General features: G+C 39.4%; 2 protein-coding genes across 2 annotated transcripts in view; one reads left to right on the top strand and one right to left on the bottom strand.

The window, feature by feature from the left end:
* Positions 1–396: 396 nt before the first annotated feature.
* On the bottom strand, positions 397–14,777 carry LOC126272163 (adenylate kinase isoenzyme 6). Its single transcript, XM_049974796.1, has 4 exons — positions 14,606–14,777; positions 14,378–14,529; positions 10,584–10,729; positions 397–926 (listed from the first exon to the last, which is right to left on the bottom strand). Exons 1-4 carry the CDS (start codon positions 14,646–14,648, stop codon positions 743–745), a joined length of 525 nt encoding a protein of 174 aa, XP_049830753.1. The 5' UTR covers positions 14,649–14,777; the 3' UTR covers positions 397–742.
* A 43-nt stretch (positions 14,778–14,820) lies between these two features.
* LOC126272162 (mitochondrial potassium channel ATP-binding subunit-like) overlaps positions 14,821–26,976 on the top strand; it is a 196,568-nt gene continuing 184,412 nt past the window's right edge. The window contains exon 1 of the mRNA XM_049974794.1: positions 14,821–14,997. The gene's annotated coding sequence lies outside the window, so the exon portion shown is untranslated. The remainder of the gene's footprint in view (positions 14,998–26,976) is intronic.

Here is a 26,976-nt window from a genome sequence, read left to right as displayed (position 1 = left end):
TTGCCTTGAAAATAAAGGAAACACCTACGGCATACATATATGTACCCATAGTACACATCAGATTTCAACAGTGAAAACTGAATATCTGCTCACATTCCAAAGGGAATGCGGCAAACATTACCATGGTCTGTTGAGTGATGGAACTGTGCATGAAACATTGCTTGAAAGACACACTGAAGAGGGCTCTGATGCAGATTAAAATGTTTATGTGGATTCAATTTGTTTACAGTATACTGATCAAAACTTCGTTTTACATACGCGAAAATCAAGTAAATGTTTTTAATGCCAGAATGACGCATGCACAATTCTCTCTCTTCCCTCTTTCCCTCAGGGGAGGGTGCACCATTATGACTTATCATAGCTGAATATTTATAAGTTTAGTAACAATACAAGACATAAAATGATTCTTTTATCTCCCACACTTGGTTTTATGGCTCTTTAAAACACTGAAGCGGTTGTTTGAAAGGTTACTGCAATATTATAAACTGTTTAAAGTTTCTCAATATACAATACTTTCTCACAATAGTTAATCATAATAATCATTGTATATCACGTCAACAGAATATAACGGAACAACTTGAGAGCATAACACTGGAACTACACTGAAATGGCTTGCATTACACGTCCTGGCAGAGTATGCACTGGCACTTTAAATATTGTCATCACTGTACCACTATAATACACTGATCTTTTTGTTCCAACACATTCAAATTGATAGTGTCAGTACATCATAGTTTTACTTTCAACTATTTCTCCAGTGTTCCAGCCACTGCAAGATCTTTTCTACATTATTCTCCATGTCATCAGCACTGTTACTTGGCAATGCATGCACAATGTCTTCTTTGTAGGAACCCAATGCTTCATCCAGTATTGTTTGAAATATTTCACACTGTATATTGTCTTCCAGTTTCTTTCCACTGTATCCACTAGAACATGACAAAACAAGCTATCTTAGCCACAATAGGGTTTGAAAACATTGTTAAGTGATACATACCTACAATTAAATACATTTTGTTTTTGTATATAACTATGATGAAAATTTGAGGACATAATCGCAAATAAAAATTAGGCACACATACAAGTGGCATAAATATGCTACTTAAAGCTCAAAAGTCATTAAAAAAATAGAAGTTCCCTGGACAGAGTCTCTAAGAATCATGATAAATAAATGGTTACTGAAAAACAAGTTTAGCTTAAGATTACTAATGGGCATCCAAAAGCTGCACTACTACAGCATCAGACTTGCGATGAAATTGATCCATTTCTGGCCACTGTCACAGTGTTCACAGATGGCTGTGCAGCACCTGCATCTAGTGACTAAGGTTGCTGCACCATTATCTTTCTAACAGTTTATGGGGACACATTCTGGATGCTAACCCTGGCCACTGGCTACCTGTGATTTGCCAAGTTTTTGCTGCTTTCAGTTTGCACTTTGCTGTTACTGAGTGACTACATCAAAGTCAAACACTGGTGAGTATGCTTTAATAAAATGAACACCATGGACCTAATTTCATGTAAGGTGAAACAAGAAGATTTCACTCTACTCCACGAAACCAAATTTAAATTGTTGATTTGACATAAACATGGTAAGCATTTGACGACAGGAAGAAAATCAAAGACACAGTGGCTCATTATGCACATAAAAAAATGTATTCTTACACTGGACACAAAACTAGGACTTAAAACTTGATAAAGTCTGTAAAGTTGGACAACATAATACTGCTGCCTGTGGGTGCATGCAGGGATGTGACTGTGACAGGATAGGGCTGTTACGTGTAGCATCGGGAGGCTGTGCTGGGAGGAGGGGAGCAGAGGTGAATAACTGACTTGTAAGAGAGAGGTGAAAGTTACGGCAGTCCAATTGAGTTTGATTGTAGCTATGACAAAAAAATCAATCTTGTCAGCAACGACATTTTATCTTTCAAAATTTTCAAAGATGGCACACTCCCTTACTGATATGAAGCCAGACTACAGTGTAGTGAGTGCCATGTGCAAGTGAGTGTTACAAGTGTGGTGTCACATTGTATGTGCCCTCGAATCTGTTGCCAACTGCATCAGCATGGGCCTGCTGCTGGAGGCCAGCTGTAAGAGGCGTGCGCGCAGCACCCCGTCGGCTGCCGATGACCCGCTATATACATACATTGAGCACTGCTGACTGATGGGCTCTATGTTCTTTCAGTTTGTACCACTCACATCAGTCGTTCTGTTTCTTGTTACATGTAGAGACGCGAGAGGCTTATTTCTGTTATTATTCAGAGGTTAATGAAGACGACATATTTGTATTACTTGGACTGGATTTGTGTATTACTTGGTTACTAAACGATTGGCGACAAATTTGGAATGATTTCCGTATAGTCTTTATGTGCAGTTTCATCAGGTTTAGTCATTATGGATGCTGTGCTACTGGCCACGATTGAATAGCTTTCTTCGGCAGTGACCACTTTGTCGGCTTCCATTAAAAGACGAGGTACTGTTCTACCAGTTTCTCCATCTACTTTTCCTCCGTATGATGATTCAGTCAAGGATTGGGGACTTCCTTTACAAGAACTGGCAGCTCTTACTTTGATCACATGTGCAGCTGATTGTCCAACTACCATCGCAAACAAACGTCTATCATAGCAGAGAGAGTTGAACTCTACCAATGCCACAAAAAAACCAAACCAGTCACACAGGGCCTGGCTGAACTTCACAGCCTTGGCTGCAAGTGTCAGTTACTGATGCCTGTAATGGCTCTCATGCAGACACTATGATGAACAACACAATTACCAGTTTAGCCACAGACAAGGAAGTGTGCCAGAAGGGTTTACACTATGAGAAACCTAATTGGAAAAGTTTTGCAAACAGAATAATCTTTTGAAGTTTCTTGGCAGCGGGCGACCAAACTGAATTGTGGAGTCATGTGGCAGTCGTGTCACAAGATGTGCCCACTATCACAACAGATAGCTTGCACAAAGAAGTGGTAGTGGTGACAGTAAACATGCAGGCCCAGCACCGGGCAAGGCCAGCCCAAGCATCTGCAACCGCCACAGCACCAGAAACAACGTTCTTCCATTTTCATCTTGTGCTTTCTGTTTTGTCCAGCAGAAACATTTGGCGTGCCGTAGGCACTAGGTTACTTGTAATGCTTGTCAGAAGAAAGGCTACACTGCCTTCGTGCCATTTGCCGAACGTTGCTCAGAATAAGGACTTGGCCGTGAACTATGTCTCCAATGCTTGTGACTTCTCCCAAGTTGTTTACCAAGTTACATGTTTTTTACCGAGTGCTCCAGCTACAGACCAACATGGGTGCTCCAGACCAAGATGACTGCTGCAGTGACATTATTGAATTTTCAAACCTATGAGAGTTTAGGCTCACTGTTTTGATATGCAGAAGCTGATCAGTTATACCAAAAAGAACATTGCACTGGAGTCACGAGAGGCTTATTTCAGTTACTGTTCAGAGGTTTAAGTCATGTTTGTGTTACTTGGATCAGTTTCGTGTATTACTTGGTTGCTACATTTTCAGAAACTTCAAAGAAACCATTGATTGTCCGCGTGAATCTGTTTCTAGAGATATGAGGAATGTTTTCCCGAGATGTAGGATATGTACTAACAATGAAGCTACAGAGTGATTCACACCATAAAATATACAGCATCCGAGTGATTACACATTACATTAGTAGTGAAAACGGAAAACTTGAGGATCGAGTGTTGTGCGCCGGAGATGGAGAGAGGGATTAAAAAACTGGAGAAACTGTTAAAGATGAACTGATAAAAATACTACAGCCATTCAGTTTATTCAGTACTGTACAAAACAACATGTTTGTTACAGACAGAGATCCACATAGTGTAGCCATACTTCATTAACATAACAGGCTTTCATTCTCAGCATACATCCTCAACATTGTAATGGAGCACACGACTCTAGGATAATAATAAAAAGTTACGAGCAGCAATTAATAAATTCTTGTCAAACTGTCACAATTTTTTTTGAAAGAACCCTTCACAGAAGTTGTTGCAAGGAAATGTGGGCATACTAATGGAACAGCAATCTACGACAAGTTCTAGGAATTTCTCCCGAGAAAAATCAAGACAATTTAACTTTCTGCTGACAAAAATTTGGAAGAGATAATAAACTTTCTGGTAGCACTTAAACATCTCCCATGTGATCTCTAACGCACCTCAGCACCAACGACCTAGGTGTACTGTAGAAGTCTGAACTACTCTTTTTTAAAATTAAAAAAAAAATTAAAGACTATAAAATCACATTTGGGAAACAATAACAATGCACAAATGTTTTTTAATCCTAAATACGAAAGCTTAAAACTTCTTGGCAGAGCCAAAAAAATATTAAGAAGTTTCCACAACTCAAATATAACGAGTAGATCACGTCTAACATTCCTGCAAAGGAACAGAAACTTTACGGGTTTTTTGGTGAATCTGAAGATTCGTTGGAGGAAGAATCCGCAAAATACACTGGCATTTCCAAAGAGGAACTCTAATTTGTGGAAGACTATGACCTGATAGCCTGGTGGTGTGGTGTAAAACGTAGACACATCTCTTTCCAAACTGGTATGCTTTATACAGGGTGTTTATAACTTAATTATATAAAACTAAATTTAATAGTGAAAAAGGTAAATAACTTGCAAAAATGTTCGATACAGCACTGACTGCAGTATATCATCCATGTTTTGTTTACAATGTTCAATGTAGCTACCTTTCGTAGCATGACAAATGTCCCGCCTGTAATCAATTTCAAGGCAAACCCTACAAAGCAAATCTTTATGTGTAGATGGTGGCAACTGCTTGTGTTTTCCAACGTTGCAGCTCACTGATGTTTCCCCAAAAGTGGAAGAATAAACACTCCATCTTTAATTGTCTCTGAACTGTAGTAGTGGATTTGGTTTCAAGAAAGCTAAACAACATTGTGCACACTCTGCACTGTTATACAACTCAAAGACGACTGTTAGAGTAACTCTTTTGTGCATACCACCTAGCAGGTATGTTGGAAACTAACAAGTGATGGGAAAGGGGGAATGACTAAAACTTTAAGATTTACTCCATTCAGTGCTGTATCAAACAATTTTCACAATTAAAGGTTACTTTTGTGTAACTAATTTATAAAGATCCTGAACATTATATTTCAGCATCCACTGCACCATCTGAGAGGAGCTCTGACAAATTAGTGCAGACTGACAATATTATCTTCCTGTGTATGGTCATGTGGCCTAGAGGTTCCGCATAACCATAATGGATTTTGATGAAATATTGCATGAGCAACTGCACATATTCCCAACGAACGCTGTTAAAATTTCATGATCATTAATTCAATACTACATACCAGTTTAATTCTGGTTTAAAGTATAGCATACTTAGTATTAGCAAAGTTTACAGTTAATGTGGAACATGAGTGTACAGATGAAAAATCGTATAAATGTGTTAGTATGGCCCATAGTGGCTAAACCACTACTGGTCTGGTTTTAAATAAGAAAACAAGCATTCCCGTCACCATTGGGGCCTGCCCGATAGCTGTGCAACAGCAGCCATGGGTTAGTGTTTTTTTTTTAACCACAGGTTCCCAAACCTAATGAGCGTTTCTTTACACAGGATCCCAAGTTTGTGATCCAATTCTATAAGAGACATCAGAGTTAACTTGAGTACCAGCGGAGTATGGGCCGATTTTCAATGCACTTCCACCTTGTCGTTCTTATTTAGGGCCTTGTATGCTTGCACGGCAAAACCAAATATAGCTTTTTAGGTGATTTAGAACATAATCTTTCTAATAAAAACTGTTTAAAATGGTTTGCAGAGAAGTCTTTTTGTAAAAGTGAGCCAAATGCAAACTTTTTGGAGAGAATAAAAACAGCTATTTGACTGTGATTGCTGCCTTAACAGATATATGACATGTTAAAAATGGTTCTAAGCACTATGGGACTTAACATCTGAGGTCATCAGTCCCCTAGACTTAGAATTAATTAAGCCTAACTAACCTAAGGTCATCACACACATCTACGCCCGAGGCAGGATTCAAACCTGCGACCGCAGCAACAGCGCGGTTCCGGACTGAGGCGCCTAGAACCGCTCGGCCACACCAGCCAGCACATGTTAATGACCTAATAACTTTTAGTACTGTACTTGACGACAGAAAGGCCAAATCTAGATAGTACAGAAGACAAATACAGTAATATAGTCACATGGCAGTTTATTCTCTTAAAAAATATTGCCTGACGGTGGGTCAACATCATCGATGACATTTTTGGCCTTTTTAGAAAAATCATCAATTTTTCCCTGAATTTGTAAACTCTTGGCAAGCAGTAGGAGAATGAAACTTTATATGCTAAAACCTTGTACTGAAAACTTACTACATGCCAAGTATCGAGGGCATCTCGCAATTACTTCGAGAGATATAAAAAGTTGAATTTCACTTTTTTTTCGAACATCTGTTTTCAAATTACCCACATGCAAATTGCTCAGAACATCTTTTTTATTATTTTGCTGAAGAGTGGGGGAAAAAAAGAAAAAGAAGACAGAGAGAGAGAGAGAGAGAGAGAGAGAGAGAGAGAGAGAGAGAGAGAGAGAGAGAGAGAGAGAGAGAGATTCCAGATTTTCTGGTTAAAAATACACATGTACCCTGCATATTTTTATATTATGATACCATGCAAATTTTCATATTATGAAAGTATAAATTCGAATTCCACCAAACATAGCACGTTAGTTTCCAAAGCACTGAAACCAAGATTGCAATACACTTTTTTATGCCAATCATAGCTCACAAAACATCATATGACCCTCCAATGACAGCAGATATTTAGAACTTAGGACATGTGATGTAGTTAGCCAATAGCAACATCATTGTTAAGTAGTATGAACATAAAAATAGGAAAAGTTAATAGTTTTAATTAATGTACACAGGGAATCCACAAGAAAAGCTAAGCTTTCACGTATAATATTGGTCTTTTTGGCATGTGTTATTCTTTAAGACACCTCATACAAATGTGCCAGTAAAATTTCAAATGATGACATTAATGTCTGGCTCATCCTCAAAGTGTTATGTTTTAAATTAGAGTCAAATGCTTTGTCATAAAGAAATTCACTGCCCATTCTCACAGTAACATAATTTAGTGTTGCATACAAGTAAATTTACTTTGAAAGTAATGCTTTTCAAAGCACGATTCGCAATATTTTCCTGCAAATTTTTAAGAAATACGTTCATTTAAGCAGTTGCTAGAGTGTGCCAGAAAACAGGCGTTACTGCACATGGGCAGCTACAATGATGTAGTAAGCCTGTACGTTCATACACATATAGCATTAAGAGATCTTACATTACATCATAAAAGAAATAGCATATTAAAGGAAACTAAGGACATTAGAATTTCGTAAACCATTTTAAAATGCATAATTCAGCTTAAAGTGCACATTCATATGTCCAGATTTACAATGAAGTAGGCTGCAACCTGATATTTAGCTTCTCAGTGCAATTTTGAGATGCATATTTTCTTGGAGTACCAGTACTGTATTATCTCATGTTTGGTTCTTTAATATGGCATAATGCCACACATGCCAGAAGATGAAAATGCGCACCTGAAATTCTGTGTACAGTTTAAACTAGCCAACAATGAGAAATGAAACACTTAGTTTCTGATAAACTGACTGCCTCTGCGGAAAAGATAAACAAAAGCGACATTTCTTTACAAAACTGACAAAAATAACACACTTATTCTGCAAGGCAATTAATGCTCGACTGTCAAAAACGTGTAAATAAAATAAAATCAGAAAACTGAAATATTTTAGCCTTCCATAATTATAAGAATGTATTTAAATTTCCTTAATACCTCCTGTCAACAGGAATCCATTTTGTTTTCATTTGACGTGAGAACTGTAAACAAATAAGAAATAGCAAAATCACTAAACAAACATCGGTCATGTGGAGACTACCCTCACCCTACTACAACTGAGACTAATCTGCACACATGCGAATCTGGCTACTTGGACATGCCAGAAAATTTTTTCTGGATCACATCTGGATGCTTGCTGCTACTGGTCATACAGCTAACAGCCACACAAAGTAGCCAGGATCGGGAGAAGGTACTGCTCACATGAAACTCAACTGTGCACTCACACATAAGCCTGCTGTCAACTGCTCAAACGAACTTAATGTAAACACTTGTGATGTCACACTCATTGGAAGCTGTTTGTTGTTATGAAGTCTTCCACTGTCTTTGTCCTAAAGCCTTTGACACATTATGCTGTTGGCAAATACTTGTATGTGCACTGTGTTTTGTTGTTGTAAATAGCACATTTCCTTTGTAAATTCATTTTTCTAGTTTTAAGTTTTATTGTTGTGATACTGTTCTGCAGTAGCAGGATACAAAAAAATTCTTGGTTAGAGTGTCAGTTCTGACCAGCCAAATTACAAAAATGTAACTGAAGACTCAAACAATGAAAAATTCCTGGGTTTTCCCAGCTTTCTCCCAGATGAAATAATTCCTGAGTTTTCCTCGCTTGTCTCTGAGTGTATACACCCAGACAACAAAAGGTAAGTGTTCATTTTAACTGTACATATATTTCAATTCTTACATTTTACGCATGCAATGATCATATCATTTACCACCTGTTTGGAATTCATTTGTGACAATCCATCACAACAATAATTAACAGTACGTTATTATTTGCCAACCATATCAGTAATGTGGCAGGCCATGTGATATTACAATATAGTTATCTAAATTATGAATCCTGTGCATAAAATGTTAAACATTTGGCATAAAATTTCATCGCGTCAAATTGATTTCTACATAAATAATTAACAAATACACTTTGTGCCACACTCTTATGAAAATAGGGGAAATAATAATAATAATGAATGTATGAATTTAATGTATCACTGAAAATGTCCAGCCTTGATTCAATCAAATGAGTGCAGAGTTCATAAGATGAAAATTCGGGCCAGGTACAAGTCTTGTCACAGCAGCAGCAGATTAAATTGCTTTACTAAACTGCAGATGCAGATAAGAGTTCTGCAGATGAGCATTTCTCTTACCCATGCAGACCTCTACTTTTGACTATAGTAAAATCTGTGAAAGATTATCTCCGGCTGATGCAGTGGACATGGCAAGACCGCTTTGGGCGTCTACTTCCACCAATCATGTAACACGATAAGACAAGCAAACTGACCTCAAAGATTTTTTTAGCTGTTTGTCTGTGCTTTTTGAAAGAATTACAACAAATTCTTTGATGACTTTCAAAAACTTTTAAGTAACGGTATCTGTGATGTCCACATATTGCAGCACTTTCTTGATCTTCTGGAAAGCTTACACTGGATCGCAGCAACATCAAATCTCGCTGGTCTTTGCTCAGCTCTTCGATTTTTTGTAGAGTTTTTACTAAGGTACAGATTGTCAAATGACATGGTGTTTTTAGCAATTTTCCAACATTGCATGAATTCACATTTTCCATTGCAGCTAACTGAGCACTAATTCACTTAAAACATACTTCACAAAAGTGGAATGATAGGGTCGCATCAAGAAGGTTTCAAACATGCTACTGCTGCCTAAGAACACTTTTTTATCACTGTGAGCAGGTGATTGGCTGAACACACAAATCACATGTTATAGTCTTTAAAAAAATTACTGAATTAGTCAAATGAAAGGAAATACATTTTCATGCAAAGTCAACTTGCCTGCCTAGAATGAGTTATACTTAAATGTGCTAATTTGATACCCTTGCATCTGAGGCAGTGAGTGGATGAACTTATTTTAAACGACCCTTTTCTATCACAGCAAAAAGTATTATGATTCCCAGCAAGTTGGAGAAATGTGATATAAGCATTTTTTCACATCTCACAATTCTTCTGAAATTGAAAACTGACATACATTAACATTTTTTAAAAATTTTCTTTGTACTTTACTGCTTCCATAACTGAACCAAAAGCTTCATAAATACCTGAGTTATGGGCATTTATATAGGTAAGTACCATTTTGCATTGATATTCTTGCAGAACTCAGTTATCAGAATACCATTACGTTTAAAATTTGATATAAAATAAAGTTGTAGTTTGAGACGTAAAAGGTTTTGCAGAAGTTCCTATGTTGTAAGTATCAGCAAATGTGCAAAGTTTTGTGAAAATCTAAGACAGAGGGTGACAAATCCTTGAATTATTGCGTTTTGATGTTGAATGCCCCTGACGTAACTATTAAGTGGTGAAAATGAAATTTAGGTGAGCATATTATGTAATCAGGCAAATGGATGGTAAATGGACAGAGGGAAGCTCTTTACTCAATTTCAATAGATGAAAAGATCATGATGATGATGACCTAATGGAAGGTATGTACATGACAACGGAGAACAGGTGGGTAGAGATGAATCCATTAATGCTTCCAGCAGTAGACGTGAAATACCCAATTAAAATTAATTTGCGAGTTTCTAGTTGCAGTTACAGGCCATATATTTCAAAAATACTCTTCTTCAATGTAGTGTGTAGTAATCTCAATGGCTTAAGAGATTATTCTGCTTTTCTTGAGTCATCAGTGACTACTACTCAGCATGTATATATAGAAATCAGGACATAAAAAAGAGAAGAGACTTTCTTTCTGCTGCATACTTACCGCTGGACCAAACGATCATATAGAACAGTGTTGTCTGTTCTCAATACAAATACTATGTCAAACCATCTTTCTGGGAAGAAATCACAACTATGATAGTCCACAATTTTTCCACCTTCTGCCATTTTATCTTCCATTTCATCCAACACCTAATAAAGAAATAAAGATGTTACTTATCAATTTAGAAGTTCACAGAAAAAAAGACAAAAGTAGTATGACAAATTAGAAATACAAAATTTTTTAGTAATAAGTGTCTGCTCTAATTTACAGTTGGTAACACATTGTGTTCCCAAAGTTCACCGTTATGGTGCATTTACACCTGTGCACCTCTGCCTCATTGCCTTTCGCCTATGTTTGCCTCATGTACGGACACGTGTGCACACATGCTTCCATTTAGGCCTAGACAAAACTACATACAATGTTCCAGTGATCAAGGTGTATGCTTTGCCAACAGCAATTGTCACTGCAGCCGCTAATTTCGAAACAGACAAAATCGTAAAAAGAAGCTCTCATACTGAGATAGTTAATACCTTTTGCGTAATCCAAATGTGAGTGTGGTGGAAGATGTTTAATAACTGTACTTATTATTTTGAAGTAATAAATCATCTTGTTGGGCCATGGATAGTAAAGGAAAATAGCAAATACAGAAGTGCTATACCAGTGGGAAGATGTTTAACTCAAACTCGCATAGAAGGCTAGAGACTGTCATGTCAATACTGAGCAGTTCTTTTGTAATCGTTAGTATGAAACCCATATTGCGTGTGCACTGAGCATGTGTAGGTAATTCATGGGCGGAGAAGATGAAAGCCTTGTCTAGTGTTTTACAACGAATCTTAATTTGAGATACATAGTATGTTATGATGTCATGCTATTTGACAATCAGTGAGCAGTGGGTAGTGCTAGCGCCTGCATGACACTTGAAGGGTCAACACGCAGCACTATACATGGGGAGAACTGTGAAACATGCACTTTTTTTTATAATGCAGCCGAAGGCAATAATCCGAGGGCCGAGAGAATGTTTCCCTGCATACAGATGTCCACATTATCACACATTTACTGCACACTATGCTCGACTTGGAAATATCAGCACGGTGATGGTATGCAGAGCTGCTGCGGGCAAACTAAGGACAGTGCATACACATAATATTGAGGTAGAAGTACTGTTACACTTTGAGAACAATCCAGAGGCAAGTGCAAGAAGAATTGCTGCTGTGCTTGGTATTCAGCATAGCTCAGTATGGGATTGTTGCATGAACAGCTGCTTCATCCTTATCGTCTACAAACCCATGTATTGCAGTTGTGCAACGTCATCAAAGACGTTCTGCAGTAAATATGTGGTGTGGTATCATGGGAGACTACTTATCTGGGCCTTACATGTTAACTGGTCTGGTCAGCTCAGGTTGGCAAGGTATAGAGTTGTTTGAAGCTCACAGGCCAACATTATAGGATGTGGTTTCGGCATGATGGGGGACCAGTGCACTTCGTAGAACCAGTCTAAGCAGTAATAACCAGATCTTTTGGCACTCAGTGGATCGACGGGGGAGAACATGCACAATGACCTGCAAGATCCTCAGGCCTAACCCCATCAGATTTCTTTCTCTGAAAGCCGATGTGTATTCTACCCCTGTTGACTTGGAAGCAGATTTGGTTGGAAGAATTCTTACAGCACCCACACAAATACGGATCATATAAACAGGGGCCCCCTCACTTCAAAATTGGCTCTGCACTGGGGTTAATGGTACTCACTTTGAACATTTATTGTGACACATTAGTCACAAAATAAATAAATAAATAAAATTAAAAATAGTTTTATTCACAATCTCACACAATAACCACCAGCATACTTAGTATTCCAGCAATATTTACAACATGTGGTTGCTTTACGAAACATATTTGTTTTGTCACTATCATCATCCCCGTTTGGGCACTAAATTTTTGAACATCCCCTATAAGATCCAATGGCGGCAAGAAAGACTAGACCCCCTTGAGGATGTTGACATACAAACTGGTACCAGCAACAATAATTTGTTGTTGTGTTACCCCCACTTTTAACCAAAATCTACTATACATCCATCACACAAAAAAACTGTTCACTGCTTAGAAGTAAGTATAGCTCACACCTATCTACAACAAGGGTAGCAGAAGTGACACACAAAACTACTGTTCAATATCCTTGATATCCATTTGTTGTAGAATCTCATAACACAGTCTCAACTGAAATGTAATCATGTGCCTCAAACACAATGACCTCCATCTCAAACAGCATGGATTCTGAAAACATCAGTCATGCAAAACTGAACTATTTTCTCACATCGCATCCCGAAAGTGGAGGAGCACGGCACTCAGGTAGATGTTTTATTTTATTTATTTATTTTTGCTCCCTAAAAGCATTTGCTCGGTACCATACTTATCAAAGGTATGATCACATGGAGCATCCAGTGAACTTGGCGACTGGACTGAAAATTTCCTGGTAGGGAGGACATGTGTTGTCTCGAATTAGTAATTGACACAAGGAGGAGGAGACTTCAAGTGTGAACCTGGCAAGATAGGACCCTTGATTTTCATGTTGTATATTAATGAAGTTGCAGAAATCATCATCACTAGCAATGTCAGAATTATCAAAGATGATGCAGTCATCTATTATGAACCTGGAAAAAAACCTCAAATTGGTGCAAAGATTGAAAACTTGCTTTAAAAGTGCAGAAATGTAAAACTGTGCATTTCACAAATGGAAAAAACATAGTAACTGATGGATACGGCATCAATGAATCTGTTAACTCTCACAAATACTTGGATATGAAGTGAAACAATAACAATCACAGTCAGTCACATGTAAAGCCCTGAAGTACTTCAGTCCATTGGTAGAATATTAGGAGAAATGCAATTAATCTACAAATAACACTGCTTACAATATACTCATGCAATCTATCCTTGAATACTGTTAAAGTGTGAGGGAACCATACCAAACAGGGGATATTTATGTATACAAAGTAGGGCTGCATCAATGGTCATGTTTGTTTGACCCATAGGAGAATGCCACAGAGAGGTTCAGAAACATGTACTAGCAATCACTTTCATGACACAGATTATACAATGAAAATTTGCTATGAATGTTTAGAGAACTAACTTCAAGTCATGAATCATGGACAACAAACCCTTACAAAGCTCTCATAGGGATCGGAAAGACAAGATTTGTCTAATTACAGTAAAACGAGATATACGTTTTGCATTGCACTTCCAGTGTTTGCAGAGTATGGGTGTAGATGCAACTGGTGCTAGACTCTAGACAAACACATAATACATGCACCTATGTATTCTGACACTAGACCTATCATCAAGGGAAATTCTGTTGTAACTGTAGAGCAATTATAATATGCTAATGCGTTCCTGTATAGCTTTATATACACACCAACATATTCCCTGATCATAAATCTTCATAACCAGATAATGAATACCAAGGCATCCATTTATTAATTCAAGCATGTTGTCAAAACTTACTCTTTGTAGCGTGTTACAAGACATGTTCTTCAATGTGCAATAATCCAAACTGGTGGGAACACGATACAAAAATAGCTTGACAGTGACAACCGAAATCGATAATATACGAAATCTGACAGTCAATTACAAAACAAAAAATTTCATAGCGAGCCAAATAAAGCCAACTCCACGCAGCGACATAAAATGCTTTCCAAAGATTTGTTCGTTAATTGCTTTTTCAATAACAACCAAAACACAAACTTAAGTTAAATTCCATTGTTCAACTCACTTCATGTTATTTTTTCTCTATTGAAACTCACCCTCTCTTCGTCGAGTATAGGGCATCCATATACTTCGTCAAAACCATCAAAGCATTCAAATTCCTTCGCAATATTACCTACGTCCAACCATTCAAAACCAGTGCGTTCCTGCAATTGTTGGCAAAGTGTTGACTTTCCAACACCAGGAGTCCCTGTTAAAAACAAAACAAACTGTGTAGTGGTCCTAATAGAGGTCAGTTTTGTTAATATAATAAAAGTGACACATACCAGTGACAAGTATATTAGGCATAGCTCTCTTTTCATTAGCCATAGTAATTATCTTTTCGGAGATTTATTGCTATTTCCCTCCAGAACACAAATGCGTCCACATACAGACACATGTACTAAAACTACATGAAAACAATTCCTCTGTTACGTCACGCAACACGTGCGTGAAACCAATGCAAAGATAGTATAATTAATATATTAGATTACTAGAGATGGTGATTGTTCCATGCATAAGGACTTTTTCCTAACCATTTTGTTATGGTAGCCTCATTGGAAATATTTATTGAGTATCTAGACGCTAGCACCAACGGTCAGTCTGCAAAAATGTCTGCTCAAGACGCTACGTGTCGTGTGTAAACCTGGAAGCTGGTTGTGAAAAATCGCTAAAATCTGTGAGTATCAACAGTATTTGGACAGATAAATCGTGGCATGTGAACAGAAAAGGCCGCAAACCTGAAGCACGAAACGTGCCTCTAATATTGCTAATTGTGCGCCGTCGATTTTAAAGTGGCAAATACAAATCAGTGGTCTAGAAAGTTAATATGTTGAAATGTTTTGGAGTCATACATGTTTTCGGAACATTAAGAGTAAGGAATACAGCGATCGACGTAAGAAGGCAGTTACTTAAATTTTTTAACAGAACAAATACGAGCGGTGCACACTGCGCCAAACAGGGAATAGCTAATAATAAGAATAAAATTTGTTGCCGACAGTTTAGTGCAGAGGGCTAAGCAAAATAACGAAATCATAATACAATACGAGATTCCTAACAAGGGCGAATTAGATTTGAACTATAGAATGTACTACCACAATACTAGAACTCCCCAGATATTCTATGAATCCATATCTAGAGTTCAGAACGGAGGTTTATATTCTGCAGTAAAAGTTTATAACTGATTGCTGGTCGACTTCAGGCAGAGAATTGAAACACCCATCTCACAAACAAATTAAACTATAGTTCATTGACCACACCTCTAACTTCTTAGAATATACTGACTTTCAAATGGGTAATTTCCAAGAAGCGTTGCTTATCGAACGCGCAGGGCCGACCGATATACACTGATGGAAAAAATTCGCAACACTAAAAAATAATTAACGTAGAGTAATGAAATTTCGGAAATACATTTGTCTACGTAATATATTTAAGTGACTAACTTTGCAAGATCACAGGTTAATGCAAGTGCGAGATAAGACACTGCAAATGTGAAATGCTGGTACATTAATAACCAGTGAAAACGCCAGAACTGGATTCAAGCATGCAAATGTGCATGAATTGTGTTGTCAGTTTGTGGGATGGTTCCATGCCTGTTGCACTTGGTTGGAGAATAAAAGGACAGTTTATGCTGCTTGTAAATGACACTGGAGTTGTCGTCCGATGATGCCCTTTATGTACTCGACTGGAGACATATTGGTGATCGAGCAGACTGCTGCAACATGCCTAAACTGTGTAGACCATGTTGAGTTACAACAGTTTTATGTGAGCGAGCGTTGGAAAACACCCTGTGGAATGAAGCTTCCTGGCAGATTAAAACTGTGTGCAGGACCGAGACTCGAACTTGGGACCTTTGTCTTTCGCAAACAAGTGCTCTATCAACTGATATACCCAAGCACGACTCACGCCCTGTCCTCACAGCTTTACTTCCACCAGTTCCTCGTCCCCTACCTTCCAAACTTCACAGAAGCTCTCCTGTGAAACTTGCAGAACCAGCACTCCTGGAAGAAAGAATATTGCAGAGACATGGCCTTGCCTCAGCCTGGGGTATGTTTCCAGAATGAGATTTTCACTCTGCAGTGGATTGTGCACTGATATGAAACTTCCTTGCAGATTAAAATTGTGTGCTGGACCGAGACTCGAAGTTTGGAAAGTAGGAGACGAAGTACTAGCGGAAGTAAAGCTGTGAAGACGGGGCGTGAGTGGGTGCTTGGGTAGGACAGTTGGTAGAGCATTTGCCCACCAAAGGCATACGTTCCGAGTTCGAGTCTCGGTCCGGCACACAGTTTTAATCGCCTTAAAGGCATTCTTGACTAACTTCAACTCACCACATCCAATCTCAAAGGTAAACAACCTCACGACCGACACAACGTATGTTTAAAGCAAATCTGATTTGCATCCCCATAATGGCGCTACTGCCGCCACTCTTATGCGACATGCACAAATTTGAATATACATCATCTCTTAGATGTAGGAGCACACTTACCAACTTTCGTTTACGTCGCACAGTTCCTTTCTGGTGATGTGATTTTTTTATCTGACAGTGTATATCGAACAACGAAATACGTAGAACGACGAAATACATCGAAAGCATGGTGGCGGAAAATATGAAAAGAGTTTAGTGCATTGACAAGTGAACATCATGTGATGTTTAGCGTTGTGAATAGTAATGAGTAAGGTCGCTGCACACTGCTTTCCGGGCAGGAAGGCGTATCTGTCCTTATCACGAACCCAGCCAGCGGATTAGTGTCGAGGTAATTTCGCTTAAGGTACACTATGTCGGTGTTTGCTGCGGAAACACTTTCTCCACGAACATGTACACCAAAATTTCTCTACCACGCAAACATTGGGGATACACTCGCCTGGTCTCGTGAGACATTCCCAGGGGGGGGGGGGGGGGGGGGGCACTGGGGGCCAAACTGCACAATAACCCAATAACCCTGGGTTTGGTGTGGGGCGGCAGTCGGGTGAGTGGACTGCTGTCACCTGTTTTGGGGTTGTGAACCACTGAGGGCTACAGCAGGGACAAAGCCTCTCCATCGTTTCTAAGTCCCCAGTTCCATACAATACAATACAAATCCGCTGCAGTCTCGAATTCCGATACTCTTATCTGTGTAGTTTACAGTCTTGTTTCGACTGCAGTTGGGAATATGGATGGCAACGAATATCAATTTCCTGAACTGTGTGAATTGGCATGGAGACAGCTGTGTCAAACTTCGCAAGGAAGGTGTCAGTGCTGATTTCCCATTTCATTTGTGTTGTGTGCAGGGTCATAAAAGGCCACTGCTAGGGAAAACACGTGGTTTAATATTGTAAGATGACCATCGAAAAGAGTATTACTTTACTCTCATATTCCTGTCGGTGGACAAAAAAAGATTGTTGAAGTAGACGAATTGCATACAGTCACTTTGAAACACAAGAAAGGACGACGGCTAAAAAACGAAATTTAACACATGTGGAACATCAGTAACATCGAAAGGGTATCTTAGAATTCGTAGTTTAAGCTTATTCGAGCGGCAAGAAAACTTTAGTGTTTCTTGTAAAGTAATTCATCTTGCCTGGGACCAAAATGATAACATACGTCTTTAAGCCCTACAACTTGAAGAAAGAAGGATTGAAACATGAATTTGTAAATCATTCTGTGGTATTTGTCTCTTTTGACTATCCACAAGGCCACCCACCGAATATAGAGCATTTGTGGAATAAAATGTGGAGTCGTCCATTAAAAGAGAGGGCCGATCTTCCAACATCTGCACTTCCACAGTTTGCGGTTACATGGGAGAATTCTAACTTTTGAGACTCACTCAATATTCCTCCGAGACATATCTGGAGCGTACGTAAGTTACAGGAAACAAGAATTGCTTCCAATGGCATATACAATCTGCGGAATATTCATTGAAGCAGAAGTGGCTGGCGACTAAAGTAACTGAAATTAGTAGTTTCTTTTGTAATTAATATTAACTTTGTAAAGATTCGTATCTTGTCGTCGCTCTTGTAAGCATAATAAACAGAATCTTTTAAAATGTTGTCAGGTTTCTCAAAAATAATGGAAAGGATAATGTATCATAGACTATACAAATTTCTTATTAAGAATAGAATATTGGTTAATGTGCAAAATGGTTTCCATAAAAATAAATCAACTGAAACAGCTTTCTTCAATTTTTTGCAATTGGTTCTAAATTCCATAAATAGAAAGGAATTAAATTGTGGATTGTTTCTATACTTATGAAAGGCCTTTGATGTCACCAACCATAAGTTCCTGCTTAGGAAGTTATATGCCTATGGGATATGTGGAGTTGCCCACAAATGGTTTGAATCATATCTGTCGGACAGGTATCAGAAGGTGGAGATAAGCCATGCAGGTAGAACATGTTAATCAAGATTCGATAGAGTTTTGTATGGAGTACCCTGGGGATTTGTATTAGGGCCATTACCGTTTTTAATATTTATCAATGACCTACCAAGTCAACTATCTGAAGCAGAGGCAGTACTGTTTGCTGATGATATAAGTTTGTTTGTTAAAGCAATTAGAGAAGCTGACTTACAGGAAACAGTCACATTAGCAACAGACGAAGCAGACAGATGCTTTAATGAAAACAGACTCATTGTGAATACCATAAAAAATGCAACATGGATCAACTTCAGACATATTACAAATAAAATAAGAACTAACCTTGCAGTAGAACTGGGTAAGTGTAAGACTGACCAAGCATCATCCACGAAATTCTTGGGAGTATGGTTTGATGAACACTTAAGATGGGAAAATGATGTAATATCATTGAACGAAAAATCAAGTCAAACATATCATATACTTAGAATGCTTAAAAGCTCATGTAATATTAAAACAGTGTTATGTGTTGATTTCTCATTCATGCACAGTTTATTAAGATACGGTGTACAGTTTTGGGGGAACAACAGTTTAACAGAACATTCATTTAGACTACAAAAGAAGCCAGTCAGAATAATAAAAGGTGTAGGATATAGAGACTCTTGTAGGCATGCTTTCAAAGAATTAAAAATCATGACACTACCATCCTTATACATATATGAAAGCATATGTATTTTAAAAGAACACGGGGAATTTTCTACACTAAACAGAGAATTTCACAACTATGAAACGAGGAATAGGAATTATTTCCACAGAGAAATTCATAAAACAGCTATGTATCACAAAAGTGTACTACGATGTGCATTCAAGTTCTAAGGCCTCCGATTTTTTTTCTCATTAATTACTCAACCGAAATCGATGAAACTGGCGTTACTTCTCGACGTAATCGCCCTGCAGACGTACACATTTTTCACAACGCTGACGCCATGATTCCATGGCAGCGGCGAAAGCTTCTTTAGGAGTCTGTTTTGACCACTGGAAAATCGCTGAGGCAATAGCAGCATGGCTGGTGAATGTGAGGCCACGGAGAGTGTCTTTCATTGTTGGAAAAAGGCAGAAGTCACTAGGAGCGAGGTCAGGTGAGTAGGGAGCATGAGGAATCACTTCAAAGTTGTTATCACGAAGAAACAGTTGTGTAACGTTAGCTCGATGTGCGGGTGCGATGTGCGTGAAACAGCACACGGGCAGCCCTTCCTAGACGTTTTTGTTGCTGTGCAGGAAGGAATTTGTTCTTCAAAACATTTTCGAAGGGAAGCTTCTGTTACCGTAGTGCCCTTTGGAACGCAATGGGTAAGGATTACGCCCTCGCTGTCCCAGAACATGGACACCATCATTTTTTCAGCACTGGCGGTTACCCGAAATTTTTTTGGTGGCGTTGAATCTGTGTGCTTCCACTGAGCTGACAGGAGCTTTGTTTCTGGATTGAAAAATGGCATCCACGTCTCATCCATTGTCACAATTGACAAAAAGAAAGTCCCATTCATGCTGTCGTTACGCGTCAACATTGCTTGGCAACATGCCACAGGGGCAGCCATGTGGTTGTCCGTCAGCATTCGTGGCACCCACCTGGATGACACTTTTCGCATTTACAGTTCATCATTCAAGATTGTGTGCACAGCACTCACAGAAATGCCAACTCTGGAGGCGATCTGTTCAACAGTCATTTGGCGATCCCCCAAAACAATTCTCTCCACTTTCTCGATCACGTCGCCAGACCGGCTTGTGCGAGTCCGAGGTTGTTTCAGTTTGTTGTCACACGACGTTCTGCCTTCATTAAACTGTCGCACCTTCATTAAACTGTCGCACCCACGAACGCACTTTCGACACATCCATAACTCCATCATCACATGTCTCCTTCAACTGTCGATGAATCTCAATTGGTTTCACAGCACGCAAATTCAGAAAACGAATAATTGCACGCTGTTCAAGTAAGGAAAACGTCACCTTTTTAAGTATTTAAAACAGTTCTAATTCTCGTCGCTGGTGGTAAAATTCCATCTGCCGTACGGTGCTGCCATCTCTGGGACGTATTGACAATGAACACGGCCTCACTTTAAAATAATGCACATGTTTCTATCTCTTTCCAGTCCTGAGAAAAAAAATCGAAGGCCTTAGAACTTGAATGCACCTCGTATACCAGCCCAAAATCCTCTACAGTGCTCTCCCCAAAGGACTAAAAAAACACCAAAACTGCATATATTTAAAAGATAATTAAAAACATGTTATTGAGCAATAGTTTTTACAGTATAGGAGATTTTATGAATCATTGACAATAAAAGCGCAGTTAATATTTCCCTGACATAATAAGTATGTGTAATTGCTCACATTTAAATACTTGCTGTTTCTATGAAAGTGTGAAGCAGCTTTAATGTAAGAATGGAAATAATCTTTGATGTGAGAATCACTAGCTCTTTTTTTGCATGTTGTTATACTACTTGTATATTTTTATGTTAATGTTCTTATAGTTCTATTAAAATTGTAATATCTAAGTGACAAGTAAATGCAATTATAAAATTTCATGTACATGTATTTTAAATTGTAATTTTTATTGACCAGCCCTATGTCATTTTGATAATGTACTACAAGGACGCAAATAAATTGAATTGCATCCACCTCAAGAGTCGCGTGGTCGATATATATCGTTCGGAGCATGCGCATTCGATATGGAAACTGTCTTGAAAATTATAGTTAAAAGATTCTAAAGCTGTCGAAATATTATCTAATTATCTATATACTTTGTCACAATTGATTAATAACAGATTTGAGGTGAATACTTACCTTCAAGAAATCCTCCTTCAGTACAGTTTTGTGGGGATGTAAAACCATTGGCCCTAACCCCCTATACTATCGCTGCCCTACCGCAGCAAGAACAACTGTAACTTTGCCAGATCAGTTCTCTGTAGTATGCAGTCTAAGCTACCCGCATTGTGTATACGCTGTGAGAATAAAAGTAGTCATAATAAGTGATGGGAGTGCGAGAGATTAGTTATCGTCGTAATTACCACGCCCCCTCTCCACTACCAACCTTATAAATAGCTTTGCTTTTGTTGGATGTGATTTCACTCATCCCTTGTTTCGAAACTGCAGTAAAGAAATGTAGATACTCATACCTTCTTGCTGTTTCCAGGACTGTTAATGTCACCATCGGTGGCTTATGTGGAGAAATTGCTGTTCTCAGACAGGTATTTTTTCGTATCACACAAGAAGTCATGAGTGTCGAAAGGTAATTATATTTTCAATTCTGTTCACAAGTAATTACGCCAGTCGTCGGGTATAGCCCTACGCTTCTCGAAGTAAATTTAAGTGCAAAAACTGTCTTCAATCAATCAGACATTATGTAGACCATTTTGACTGGCCTTTCTGTTTCTCAAATATTTTGCCACACTATAGTAGAATATCCTCCATTACAGATTTATCCATAAATGAAATAAAGTTCCACATTGTGAGAGCGCAGTCACTTGCCAATGGAATTTCTTTTGTAGACCGATGGATGGTGGGTAAGCTGTACTCTACACACTGTGGAGCCTTCAATCTGATACCACTGTGCCGCTGTCAAGTAGATCGCCAGATTCACAGAATGGGATCTCCTTGCACATTAAAAAACAAGTGTGTTTCACTCTGTGATATGTGCAACAGTGCTTTTAACACTTGCATACAACAACTAATCACTGATACCTTCCTATTTAAATATCCACATATATAGTTTTAACAAGTGCTGAAAATTATGAAATACAAAAACGGAATATTGTGTGAAATACAGAAATCAGGTACCATAAATCACAGGACGTGTCATATGATTATACATAAATGCGACACTGCGATTAATATATGTGTACAAGAACAAATCAGTAGTATTTCCATTCAAACGAGCAAGCAAGGAATGTTAACAAATGACGAAAAGTATGATACACCAAAACTAAACACTGTGGAGCTGTCAAGTATAGTGCCTAATATATGGCACGCACATTTCTTTTTAGTCATCAGTCTTCTGACTTGTTTTATGTAGCCTACCATGAATTGTTCTCCTGTGCCAGCCTCTTCATCTTAGAGTAGCACTTGCAACCAACGTCCTCAATTATTTTCTGGCTGCATCCCAATCTCTGTCTTTCTCTACAGTTTTTGCCCTCTACAGCTCCCTCTAATACAATGGAAGTCGTTCCCTCATGTCTTAACAGATGTCTTGTCATCCCGTCCCTTTTCCTTATCAGAGTTTTCCACATATTCTTTACTCTCCAGAACCTCCCATTCCTTACCTTATCAGTCCACCTAATTTTCAACATTTGTCTGTAGCACCACATCTCAAATGCTTCAATTCTGTACTGTTCCAGTTTTCCCACAGTCCATGTTTCACTACCTTACAATGCTGTACTCCAGACATACATTTTCAGAAATTGCTTCCTCGAGTTAAGGCTTATGTTTGATACTAGTGGGTTTCTCTTGGCCAGGAATGCCCTTTTTGTCATTCCTAGTCTGCTTTTGATGTCCTCCTTGTTCCGTGCATCATTGGTTGTTTTACTGCCTAGGTAGCAGAATTCCTTAATTTCATCTGCTTCATGACTATCAATCCTGATGATATGTTTCTCGCTTTTCTCATTTCTGCTACTTCTTATTGCTTTTGTCTTTCTTCGATTTCCTCTCAATCCATATTCTGTGCTCAGATTGCTCGTTTCATTCAGCAGATCATTAATTCTTCTTCACTTTCACTCAAGATAGCAATGTCATCAGCGAATCATATCGTTGATATCCTTTCATCTTGAATTTTATATTCCACTCCTGAACCTTTCTTTTATTTCCGTCATTGTTTCTCGGTGTACCGATTGAACAGCCAGAGCAAAGGACTACATCCCTGTCTTAGACCCTTTTCAATCCTAGCACTTCTTTGTTGATTGTGCACTCTTATTATTCCCTCTTGGCTCTTCTACATATTGCATGTTATCAATCTCTCCCTATAGCTAACCCCTATTTTGCACTATTTTACATTGTCGAATGCTTTTTCCAGGTCGACAAATCCTACGAATGTGTCTTGATTTTTCTTTAGTCTTGTTTCCATTAACAATCACAACATCAGAATTGCCTGTCTGTTGCCTTTACCTTTACTAAAGCCAAACTGATCATTATCTAACACGTCCTCAATTTTCTTTTCCATTCTTATGTCTGCAACTATGCAACTATGCATGAGCTGTTAAGCTATTTATGCGATATCTCTCACTGTCTTCAGAATTGTGGGGATGATAGTTTTCAGAAAGTGTGATTGTACATAGCCAGACTCATACACTCTACACAGCAATGTGAATACTCGTTTTGTTACCATTCCCACAATGATTTTAGAAATTCCGATGGAGTTTAGTCTATTCCTTGTGCCTTACTTGATCTTAAGTCCTCCAAAGCTCTCTTTAATTCTGATTCTAATACTGGATCTCCTATTTCTTCTAAATCGACTTACGTTTCTTCTGCTATCACATCAGACAAACGTTCCACCCCATAGAGGCCTTCAATGTACACTTTCCACCTAACTGCTCTCTCCTCTGCATTTAATAGTGAAATTCCTGCTGCACTCTCAATGTTACCACTCTTGCTTTTAATGTCATCAAAGATTGTTCTGAATTTCCTATACACTGAGACATTTCTTCCGACAATCATTTATTTTTCGATTTCTTCACTTTTCATGCAGTGGATGTCAGGGATCATGAGTTTGCTTAGCTCTCTCTACATCAGCAGCAATGACGTTACCACTCTTGCTTTTAATGTCACCAAAGATTGTTTTGATTTTCCTATATGCTGAGACATTTGTTCCAACAATAATTTATTTTTCGATTTCTTCACCTTTTCATGGAGCCATTTCGTCATAACTTCCTTGCACTTCCTATTTATTTCATTTCCCAGCGATTTGTATTTCTGTATTCCTGAATTACCCAGAATATTTTTGTACTTCCTTCTTTCATCGATCAGCTGAAGTATTTCTTCTGTTATCTATGGTTTCTTTGCAATTACTTTCTTTGTACCTATTGTTTTCTTTCCAACTTATGTGATTGCCGTTTTCAAATCCTCTCCAACTGTACTGCCTACGGAGTTATTTCTTATTGCTGTATCTATAGTGTTAGAGAACTTCAAGCATACTTCATAATTCCTTAATACTTCTGTATCCCACTTCTTTGCCTACTTATCCTTCCTCACTAATCTCTTAAACTACAGCCTACTTCTCATCGCTACTATATTGTGACCTGAATCTATATCTGCTCCTGAGTACATATTACAATCCAGTATCTGATTTCAGAATCTCTGATTGACCATTATGTAGTTTTACTGAAAACTTTCCTCATCACCCGGCATTTTCCATGTATACTTCCTCCTCTTCTGATTCTCGAATAGAATATTCACTATTACTAACTGAAATTTATTACAGAACTCAATTAGTGTTTCTCCTATCTCATTCCTTGTTCCAAGACTATATTCTCCTATAACTGTTTCTTTTACTCCTTGTTCTAGAACTGGATTCCATATTCTGTGAATATATAACATGTTAAAACTCTAATTTTCCATGACAACAAATGTTCATTTACACTCCTGGAAATGGAAAAAGAACACATTGACATCGGTGTGTCAGATCCACCATACTTGCTCCGGACACTGCGAGAGGGCTGTACAAGCAATGATCACACGCACGGCACAGCGGACACACCAGGAACCGCGGTGTTGGCCGTCGAATGGCGCTAGCTGCGCAGCATTTGTGCACCGCCACCGTCAGTTTGCCGTGGCATACGGAGCTCCATCGCAGTCTTTAACACTGGTAGCATGCAGCGAGAGCGTGGACGTGAACCGTATGTGCAGTTGACGGACTTTGAGCGAGGGCGTATAGTGGGCATGCGGGAGGCCGGGAGGACGTACCGCCGAATTGCTCAACACGTGGGGCGTGAGGTCTCCACAGTACATCGATGTTGTCGCCAGTGGTCGGCGGAAGGTGCACGTGCCCGTCGGCCTGGGACCGGACCGCAGCGACGCACGGATGCACGCCAAGACCGTAGGATCCTACGCAGTGCCGTAGGGGACCGCACCGCCACTTCCCAGCAAATTAGGAACACTGTTGCTCCTGGGGTATCGGCGAGGACCATTCGCAACCGTCTCCATGAAGCTGGGCTACGGTCCCGCACAGCGTTAGACCGTCCTCCGCTCACGCCCCAACATCGTGCAGCCCGCCTCCAGTGGTGTCGCGACAGGCGTGAATGGAGGGACGAATGGAGACGTGTCGTCTTCAGCGATGAGAGTCGCTTCTGCCTTGGTGCCAATGATGGTCGTATGCGTGTTTGGCGCCGTGCAGGTGAGCGCCACAATCAGGACTGCATACGACCGAGGCACACAGGGCCAACACCGAGCATCATGGTGTGGGGAGCGATCTCCTACACTGGCCGTACACCTCTGGTGATCGTCGAGGGGACACTGAATAGTGCACGGTACATCCAAACTGTCATCGAACCCATCGTTCTACCATTCCTAGACCGGCAAGGGAACTTGCTGTTCCAACAGGACAATGCACATCCGCATGTATCCTGTGCCACCCAACGTGCTCTAGAAGGTGTAAGTCAACTACCCTGGCCAGCTAGATCTCTGGATCTGTCCCCCATTGAGCATGTTTGGGACTGTATGAAGCGTCGTCTCATGCGGTCTGCACGTCCAGCACGAACGCTGGTCCAACTGAGGCGCCAGGTGGAAATGGCATGGCAAGCCGTTCCACAGGACTACTTCCAGCATCTCTACGATCGTCTCCATGGGAGAATAGCAGCCTGCATTGCTGCGAAAGGTGGATATACACTGTACTAGTGCCGACATTGTGCATGCTCTGTTGCCTGTGTCTATGTGCCTGTGGTTCTGTCAGTGTGATCATGTGATGTATCTGACCCCAGGAATGTGTCAATAAAGTTTCCCCTTCCTGGGACAATGAATTCACGGTGTTCTTATTTCAATTTCCAGGAGTGTATTCATTTCCGAGTCCGGTCACCATTTACAGAAGGTAGCAACTCCTTGTTGTTTCCCCTGATCTGGTCCTGTGTTGTGCAGAGTTGTTCAGTTAAGGACAAATTACCTTTGTGGGCTGGGCCTTGTGTATCTCCATCAGCTGGAAGAATGCCCCATTTTCACATGTTGGTCTTGCAAAGAGGAACGCCCACCCTAAGACGATTGAGCGATCTGTAAATAGTGTAGGGTAAGTAATTTCCTGGAGCTAGCTTTTCCTTTACAGGGATATCAGGTGGCAGTTTGCTCTTCCACCTGGTGATG

The sequence above is a fragment of the Schistocerca gregaria genome, chromosome 5, assembly GCF_023897955.1.
Source record: "Schistocerca gregaria isolate iqSchGreg1 chromosome 5, iqSchGreg1.2, whole genome shotgun sequence".
NCBI classification, from domain to species: Eukaryota; Metazoa; Arthropoda; class Insecta; order Orthoptera; family Acrididae; genus Schistocerca; species Schistocerca gregaria.
This window is presented reverse-complemented; position numbering and strand designations above follow the sequence as displayed.

What these genes read in the sequence shown, in the direction of transcription:
- LOC126272163 (XM_049974796.1), bottom strand. Translation starts at nt 14,648, where the DNA reads ATGGCTAATGAAAAGAGAGCTATGCCTAATATACTTGTCACTG. An exon ending in GCCTAATATACTTGTCACTG is followed by an intron (nt 14,530 to 14,605) that starts GTATGTGTCACT and finishes TGTTTTTAACAG; the next exon opens with GGACTCCTGGTGTTGGAAAG. An exon ending in CTATACTCGACGAAGAGAGG is followed by an intron (nt 10,730 to 14,377) that starts GTGAGTTTCAAT and finishes TTTCTTTATTAG; the next exon opens with GTGTTGGATGAAATGGAAGA.